At 29.8% G+C, this 10,125-nt stretch overlaps 1 protein-coding gene across 1 annotated transcript; it reads right to left on the bottom strand.

Annotated features, from left to right (window-relative positions):
• Positions 1 to 2,943: 2,943 nt before the first annotated feature.
• On the bottom strand, positions 2,944 to 3,951 carry LOC123923281 (NDR1/HIN1-like protein 6). The gene has a single exon (XM_045975971.1). The coding sequence runs from the start codon at positions 3,868 to 3,870 to the stop codon at positions 3,100 to 3,102; it is 771 nt and encodes a 256-aa protein (XP_045831927.1). The 5' UTR covers positions 3,871 to 3,951; the 3' UTR covers positions 2,944 to 3,099.
• Positions 3,952 to 10,125: the final 6,174 nt, after the last annotated feature.

The following is a 10,125-nucleotide window of genomic DNA, read 5'->3' as shown; positions in this document are numbered from 1 at the left end:
TATTCTTTTGTTGACTTGATTGCGCGTTGAGCGAAGCAAAATCACGGTGCACCATGAAAAGCCAATCTCTGCTAGCTTCTAATTGCCGCACGATCATACCGCAGAAAGGGCAATTTCCAAACACATCTTTCAATTTTTGTTACAAACCATGAAAGTTACTGCAATTAACATGTGCATTGTTATAGTTTTCAAGTGATGATTCATAAATCCAACTAATAAAGAATTGTAAATGGTTTGCCATTTATAACAGCTGGGCCATTTTTTTTTGTTCAGAAAAGGGTTCTAGTAAGTTTTCATATTTTTTTGAAACAAATTTTCATATTATGTTATATTAATCGAGACTAAACTCCTCTTAATTAAAGTACTAATAGTTGTGCTTAGATGAGATGGTGTGAGTCTCTTTCGTATCAAGGTCTTGGTTTTGATCTTCGGCTTAGGCATACAGCAGCGCTAAAACTCTCGGGGAGAGTTTGCCGCCCATTTGGGCACAATGCTCAAGGGAGTAGTTTTTGCAGTTGCGTATAGATGATATCTGGTTTACAAAAAAAAAAACTAATAGTTGTAAAACTTACATTTATATTTAGATAATGTCTAGTGAAGAGACTACAGATACAATTCTGATTTTTATTTTTTTTTTATCTTGATCAAACAGTTCTCTTAAGGTTGAATTTGAACTATTTATTTACGTGTGAAATGTCCTAATTATATCATTGTAGCAACTACAACATTTTCCTAGGGGTGAGCATGAACCCGAGACCCGACTCGAAACCGATATAACCGACAACATATTGAAGCATTCGGTCGGGTGCGGGTCGGGTCTCGGGTCAACAAATTGCGAAAAACCGGGCATGAACGGTTGCATACGGGCGGGTGCGGGTCTCTAAAATTCAATCTCTCCATAACCGAAACCGACCGAACAACCATTAGATGCAAATTAATTTTTTTTCCTTCTCTCACTCTCAATCTCATATACTATTCTCTTTGTTATTTTTATCCATCTTTGATATAAGATAAAAATGTTATATTTTACAAAGCTTATAATTAATAATATGGTGACGAAGAAGGTGGAAAAAATATTCTAATATATATATTCTAGATCTATTTTAATTTATACGTCTCTTCTACTTGATATTTTATTGTGTTTAGATCTACATATTGAAAGAAAGTAACTGCATCTAACCCTCTTTGTTTTTTAATTTACTTCGTCTATCTTTTGTTGCATTGTGACGAGGTATTAAACTATTCGAAAATTAGGAAATTTTGGAGAATAAATGAGTTTTAGATGTAAACAAAGTTTCGATATAACCCATAATAACCGACTCATTCAATCCGCCACCCGTATGACCCGAACCCGAACAAACCGAATATATAGACGGTCGGAATTGGATCCAAATTAAATGGTTGCGGTTTTTATCGATTTAGTGATTTTCGGCCCGAACCCGACTGATGCTCAGGCCTACATTTTCCTATTGAATGCTATCTTGAATTTTGAATTCTCGTGACTCATTCCTTATTGTCAAAGGTTATCACCATCGCATGGGACCCAAAACTTAATGACAATTTTATCTTTTTCAAACCATAAATGGTATTGACATTTTTTTGTGCTTTGCATACCATAAAGTCTTTTATTCAAGCTAATCAAATTTCTTTGAGAGCTACTTTTATACTCCTCCCTCCCTCAATTGAGTTGTTCATAACGGACATTTTTTCTCCATTCAGATACTCCCTCCGTAATATTATATAAGTAAAAAAAAAAATTCTAGGTTTATTGTATAATTAATGTATTTGATATATATCATAGATCAAATACATTAGTTATGCAACAAACCTAAAAATTAATTTTTTGCTTATATAGTGTTACCGGAGGGAGTAGATAAATTTAGAAGGAAGTGATTTTTAAGAATCATCGCGACGGAAGACGTAGCTCTCAATTTCTTTTGGCTAATCCAAGTATGCAACCATTGTCGTATTTCCTCTTTTCGTGCAATTAAGTTTTGCACAAAATTGATTTTAGAGTAAGAAGATTCAAACATAAATAAATTATCTTCATCAATTTCAAATAAATCAACGTTATTAAAAAAATCAAAAAAAATAAATCATATTTATCAACCCCAATCAAGCATTAGTTTTGGAACAAAACAAGGACAACGAAAAAGCAAAAAGAAAGCAACAATTTCTTGGGCAGTTAATTAGAAAAAATGAAACAAAGTTTTTAATGTCTTTGGCATCCATATTTGATTTTTGAGAAAGAATACTAGTGTTATTTAGTAATACTATATACTATTGAAACTTTTGTTAAAAAAAACTAATTTGGAATCAGAGTAAGTCACTACAATCTTGTAATCCTTATTTAAATTATGGTTTACCTACCCTTCCCAAACAAGATATAAATTAAGTTAACAATTAACTATTTTTTGAAACATTGAAAAAGAAGACATGGTAATTGAAACTTTGAAACCACCTATTATTTTCTTTATCCGCCCAACTAAAATACTATTCAGTATGTTCCGTGAGCTTAACTCAATTGGTAGCGATATTACATTATATATGTAGGGGCCGGAATTCGAACTCCGAACAACTCACTTATTCATCTCAAGAATGAAATTTCTAACCACTTGCCAAAAAAAAAAAAAACTACTACTCCGTATAACATCTCTACAACAATAAATAAAATATCTTTAAAACTAAAATCAACTATATATGTTCTTATGAAGGTATTCAACCATCTACTAGTTTTATACTTAATTGCCATAAAGTTGATTAGGATACAACAAAGTGATAAACAGTCATTACAATATTTTCATATTAGCACACAAGAAATCATCCAAGCAATCACAATTGAGAGTGAAGATTGAGTAAAAAACTCAGCAATATTTTTATTTAATATATATAATATAATAACTATATATGTATATGTTATACATAATATGTAAGTAATCAAAATTACAAAAAATGTAACTCAATCTCAAAATGCTGATGGAAACTAAAATCCATCACCATCACATGAGAAATCTCAAATAAAATACCATAATAAAAGGAATGAAAAAATAGAAAAATAATAATAATAAACATCAATAGGCATAATATGCACTAAAGAATTCAAAGCTTAAACCTAAACTTACAACTACTGCTTCTAATTCTAATAGAATTATTAGTATTAAGACTATCAACCACAATCCTACACCTAACCCTGAAATTAATCTTAAAAATCTTCAATTTTCCAAACTTAATCCTCACAGGTTGTTTAACTTTCAAATTAAGAGGAACACTACCAACTTGTGTAAATTGTTGTGTCAATGAATCTCTCAAACCTGTTGCATTTTGTGTTTGTCCATTCAAAGGTATACTAAGAACAGTAACATTTTTGTGACCTTGATAAAATTTAGGTAATGACCCTTCACATAATTTTGTATCATTATACCAAGCACTTATGTGACTTCCACCTCTATAATCAATTCCAATTTTTTTGTTTGGATTTCTTGCCGTAATTGTTAAGTTGAACGTAACCGATAAGCTATTGTTGTCTGAGACATTGAATTGTGTGACACGTAATTCGTCGACCGAGTATTTTGGAATCTTGGGTCTAAATGCTAGGAAGAGTATTCCAATTGCTATGCCAATAGCTATGATTAGAATTATTAGTATGCTGAAAATCCAACAAAAGAATTTGCAACAACAACTTCTTCTTTTCTTTGGTGGCTTTGAATTTCTAATAGGATGATTAGGCATAGGAAGAGGTTGATGTTGTTGATGATCATCAGATTTTGAAGAGTTTCTTGGTACTAAAGGAGCTGAAGGATGTTGTTGTGGAGCTTCAACATCATGAAGTGGAACATCATGAAGTGGATGAATTTTCTGATTATCTGTCATAGTTTGTGATTTTTTGGTTTGTGAAGAAATCTTGGAATGAAATGAGAGATATTGGATGCAATGTTTGATTTGTTTTTCTTTGTTTTGATGTTTATATATAAGAAATGGTTGTTGAAAGGTTGAAGAGTAGAAGCTTCATATTGTTGACTTCTGAAAGGCTAAAGTGGAACTAATTTAAGTATTCCCTCAATTTTATATTGAGTGCCTTTTAGCAAAAATAAAAATGTTTAAAATACTAACGATAAATTGGTCAAAGTGGTAAGAATCATGGTCTCCTTAAATATATATGGTTTGAGGTTTGATTCCTCACTCATACACATGGAAAAAAAATCGGTTGAAAGGGAAGATTCGTTATGAAAGATCGTACCAAGGAGCTAAGGTATATATGATTCATTATGTTTCACTGTCACCATCAGATTTTACTATTTCACAAAAATTAAGAAAATTTAAATGAAAGAAAGAAAATAAAGATTTTACTAAATTATCATTATTAGTCATTTGTGTATTTTTATAATCATAAATTCAAACTAAAAAAATGATAATTTGCATGTATTATAATTTTTTTTATACAGTACAATTAAATCTTACTCTTTTTTTTTTGGTTCTATTTTTTTGTACAAATGTGACTTTTTTTTATGTAAACAAGATATCTTTTGCGTACAATTATAAAGGTTAATTCATCAAGTCTTGTAGGATTTAAATGAATGACAAATTTTTCATAAGAATTTTAACACCGCTACATGTTCAAGTCAGTATTTAAATCCAAGATTTTGATTAAACTAAAAGAAGTCCGTACCATGTGATGATTGCTATTGAATCGAGAGAATACTAAATAATTTTTTTTAGATAAATATACTTTGAGTAGAAAAAGAAGATAAATTATACTTTACTATATATACATTTATTGACTTTGGTTAACGGCTAATGAGGTTTGAATTTATAAGTTTTTGCTATGAATCACATGTGATATATATACGTATGCAGGCACCAAATATGAAATATTCAATTCAACGTTTGTGTCTTGATTGAAATATTATGTGATTAATAGCCGCCGAAGCTTCTTTCTTTCTTTCTTTCTTTAGTTTCTTGCTTTGCTTCTCCATTCATTCCGTGTATGGTCTTGTGACGTGTACTTTTGTTTTGTTTTCTTCATCCATTCACGTTAACATTCACATACATTATACATATACTCGGATCCAGATTTGCTACAGTAATAAAATCACACAGTTTCAATTTCAGCCATTGCTTCTTGATCGGACGGATCTGATCAAATCAGCTATAAAATCCATCAAAATAATCACAATCATACACAACAGATCGGACGATCCACAATTAAAACTGCGTGAAAACTTTGTGGAATATTACGGCAGGAAATCTGCTTCCCATATACTCAACCACCACATAGAATATTATTTACTTAGTTTCATCTCAAGTCTTAATAGTATCTTGTATTCTTTTAGAAATAGAATATAGAATATACTTTATTATTTTAAAAACAATAAGAAATGTTGTTAATCTACTTTTTTGTGTGGAAGAAAAACAATCAATTGTATATTCATGTATCTATGATTTTTTCTTACACACTTCTTTTTATGTTTTTAAATAGAATTGTTCTTTCTAAGCAAAGGTGTAAGAGAGGTACACGAAATGAGTGTGAATGATAACTTTAAAAATTTATAAATATTTTGTTAAAAATTGATTATGATGTAAGTCTCAATTAAAAAATTACTCTTTGATTTATATGAATATTATAAAAATTATTGTAATAAAAAAGTAAAATTCGAATATCCAACTTGAATATATTGGTATGTATTGGGATGATAATGAACAGGGTACTATATGGTACTCATTTTCGTATTTTCAGTTTGAAAAATACTCGTATCCATATTTATTGGTACTTAAGTACCCATAATCGCACCCATTATTTATAATTCCGGTGTTCGTTTACTTTCTCATCTTTGTGCGGTATTCGTTGATTCGGATTGATCGACAGATCAACTCCGGTCAACTATAAATTCAAACGATAATTAAGTTCATCAACGATACAGACCCAGAAGCATATATGTATCCGGTCACTTTGATTTTATCACATTATTTGTAAGCATGCGTAAGTCGTTTTATATTATTAATTTAGATGTTGTATATTTTAGACGTAGATACCTTTTCTTTTTAGTGGTGTTAATTTATACTTTTTTTTTTTTTTTAATTTGATGTACTCTATCAATTTTTTTATTTTTTTATAATACTACCAATTTAAATTAATAAATATCTTTTTATTTTAGTAAAAAAATCCCATATAGTTTTAGATATGAAACAATTGAGACCACTTATTAATCGAAAAATTAATAAATTTTCAAACCAAACTGTTGAAAATTTTGGCAATTCGAGTTTTACTTTTCTATTACAATGGCATCTATTTTTTATATCAATATACAATAATAACTAGTAAAGACTAATTACAAATAATTAAGATTATTATATAATCTATCAATTTTCTTTTTCCAAAGTCTATATACTTCATCGTTACATTATTTTATAGTTTTATCATACATCTTTATTAAGAAAAGAAAATTAAAAAAATTAACAAGTTTACTAAAAAAATAATGTTCTTTCTTTATTTTTGTTTTTAAAATACTTTTGATATAATTAATCATTGTTTGAAAATTGGAGTGGGGAAGGTGTTCTTATTCACAAGGTACTTTCCTTCATATCAACATTATACACAAGAAAGAAAAAAAAAATAAAGGAAATAGCAAGTAGTTAAAATGGGCAACGCAACCTTGAAGTAATATTATATTTATTTTTACAATAACGTTGCAAAACTTCTATACAATATATAAAATATTATCTCCATCATTTTTATAAGAAATAATTGAGTCAATAAAAATTAATGTATTTGATTCATAATAAGAATTAAATACTTCAACTTCTATTGATCAAGTTGTTTCAGTAAAAAAGATGAGGGAGTATAATTTAGCGAGTTGGTTCAGAAACTCAACAAATCCATGAATACTCTCCTAGAGAGCGGAAGCTGACAAAAAAACAGAGATTTACATCGCGATCGGCAACAAAATTTAAATCCAAAAACTGAATAACATTATAAAACTTTTCTAAAACAGATATAATTCCTTAATTACTATTAGAATCATCAACATTATTTTATCCTAATAGTCAATTATACATAATTTTTTCCCCTTAACTTCAACGAAAAGCTAAAAATTTCTCTCTGAAGTTTCCTTTGCATATTTTTACTTCCATTCACACAACACAAAGCCCCTTAGAACTTTCCTTTGCATATTTTCTTTTTATCCCTCAAGACATGTGCATTGACCAAACCAAAGCCCTCAAAGTTGTAATAAAATCCATTTAAAATTAAAAGGTGCTAATTTAATTAATAGTGTTTTGACTCACCAAATCCTGAAGTTGAAGACTTGAAACTTTAAGTCTCGTGATCTCATGGATGCTATCATCTTTTGTGCACTTGGCACTTTTTGTCTTTGTTACATTTAAAAATGGTACTATAGATTAATCTTAGAGATGATAAAATAAAATATGACTTTATAAATTTAATTAATCATTTGTCTTAATTGTTGAGAATGTTATACGTTCAATAAGATACAAAGGTATAAACCATTCAACCTCACGTTCACATGTTCAGGTGTGATCTCAGTATTAAGAGTTTGAGTTTATATTTAAAGTTCGTGATTTAACGGTTCGATTCCCGCAACTATGATTGGAATGAGGTTAGAACCACTTTATGTCGGAACTGACCCCCAAACTAAATTAAATTAGTGGTGGAAAAAAAAATAAATACGTGATTTAAAGTTTATATTGTGATATATAAATGTAAGTTATTCTCACATAAGGTCAGTTCGTAAGATGTGCAAGGTGTCCTATGAAATTGAGCCTCTATTTGGGGTAAAAAAATTATATAATAGAAAAATCCTTACCACTTGAACCAATTCATCATCGGTGATATTTGTCTTCTTATTACCACAAAATAACATTGTGAAGAATCTTGCTATTAATGAAAACCAGCTTCTTCTCTTTTTTTTCTTCCATATTAACATATATATAAACATAGTTTTTTGTTGGGGATATTAAGAATAAGGTATTTAGCAAGATCTTTCAACAATTAAGTTAAAATTTTCATTAGTTTGTTAGAGTTAGATATTTGGTGGTTTAGTTAGTTAGCCCCAAATTGCTCTATATAAGAGTCATCATTGTACTATTTCCTTATGATAATTAGTTTGGACTAGAAATTTGAGAAAGTTCAAAAATTACCGTTGCGCATGATAACTAGAAATCGTTCAAAAAATAGAAAATTTAATATTTTACTTGTTCAACTTTTTGGATGAAATACCGTTCATAAGATGTGAACATTTCATATATACAGAATTTTTTTTATTATACACATTCATCTTAAGATGTGAATACAGATTTTTTATTGAGTTTATTAGACTGGACATTTTTATCGGATTCAAACACAGAATCTTGTAGTTATATGTGTGAATTTCAACTCAAAATCTTTCAATTATATGTGTGAGTTTCTGAAACTTATCGTCACTTGATCTAAAATAAATTGTTCATCAAATAAACTATAATAAAAAGGGAAACACACTTAGATAAATTGAACCTTTAATTTTATAAAAGAACAAGTTTATAAACTAATATAATATATAGCTTATTTATATTATCAAAGATACATCCATCCATCATCGATAGATAATACATTAATAAATTTGGGTATTATTTAAAAGAGAAACTCTAAAGACTATTGGGCCTCGGCCCAATATTTTGTTAAAATATATAATAATATTGAAAAAATATCAATCAACAATTAACGGAAAAGAAAGAGTGACGCTTTTAGTTTGTTTCATTAGGCGTTCCTAACTTGCTATTCTTTTTTACATTCAAATTCAAATTGAATTTCAAATTCAATCATTCTCTCAAATTCACCATGAACCGTTTCAGATTCGTTCATTCTTGAAAAGAAATAACAAAAGATTCTGACGAATGGGTAAACGTTCAGAATTCAGATACGACGCTTGATCGATAGTGCCGTTTGGGTCGGAAACGATCTCGAAGAGGGATGAATGGAGAACCGAATCATCGGCGGCGTCGTATTCCTTCTCTAAGGTATTGATTGATTTATAATTATTCAGCAATTTTCGCATTCTTGATTATCCAAGAAGAAGCTTATGCAATTTTCGTATTCTTCAAAACCCTAAATCGTAGTATTTGTTTGTTATGGCATCACTGAAATTCTTAAGCCTTTGTATTTGCTGATTTGCGGTGAACCTAATCCAAGGGACAGTCACACTTGCAGTGTTGTTGGTCATAAACTATTTGTGGGTAACAATGGGATGAATACACCGATGGATTTGCATATTGTGACCCTATTCATTGATGCCTTGAATTTACTTGCGATATTGATGGCTCGATGATCCTACTGGTGGTGCCTTGAGCTTACTTTTAATTTTGATGCCACATTGACTGACCCTAATGGAGCTTTGAATTTACTTGTTATGTTGTTGCTTCGATGACCCTAATGATGCCTTGAATTTACTTGCTATATTGTTGCCTCAATGACCCTAATGATGCCTTGAATTTACTTGTGATATTGATGATTCCTCTATGACCCTAATAAAATGAAGTATTATGAATACTCAAATGTAAAAGTTGCCTTATTGCGATATTCAAATGAATTTTTATTCATTCATAATGCCTAGATGACCCTAACGGAAGTATTGTGAATACTTTAGATGTGGTATTGATGCCTCAGTTATCCTAATGACGCCTTTAAGATACTTGCAATATTAATACCTCGATGACCCTAATGATGCCTTGATGATCCTACTGATGCCTTGATGTCCCTACAAATGCCTTGAATTTACTTGTGGTATTGATGCCTCGATGACCCAAATGATGCCTTGAATTTACTTGCGATATTGATGCCTCGTTGACCCTACTGATGCCTTGAATTTACTTGGGATATTGATGGCTCGATGATCTTACTGGTGCCTTGAGCTTACTTTTAATTTTGATGCCTCATTGACCCTAATGATGCCTTGAATTTACTTGTGATATTGATGCATCAATGACCCTAATAAAATGAAGTATTATGAATATGCTTAATATATTATTGCCTAATATATTAATTTATTTTGCTTTTTTCAGTGCGATGAAACAACTTATGAATATGCTTTTTTCATGAAAGCTTTTGGAATGTTACATGAATAAGTTAATATATTT

The sequence above is a fragment of the Trifolium pratense genome, linkage group LG4 (genome assembly GCF_020283565.1).
Source record: "Trifolium pratense cultivar HEN17-A07 linkage group LG4, ARS_RC_1.1, whole genome shotgun sequence".
Taxonomy (NCBI): domain Eukaryota; kingdom Viridiplantae; phylum Streptophyta; class Magnoliopsida; order Fabales; family Fabaceae; genus Trifolium; species Trifolium pratense.
This window is presented reverse-complemented; position numbering and strand designations above follow the sequence as displayed.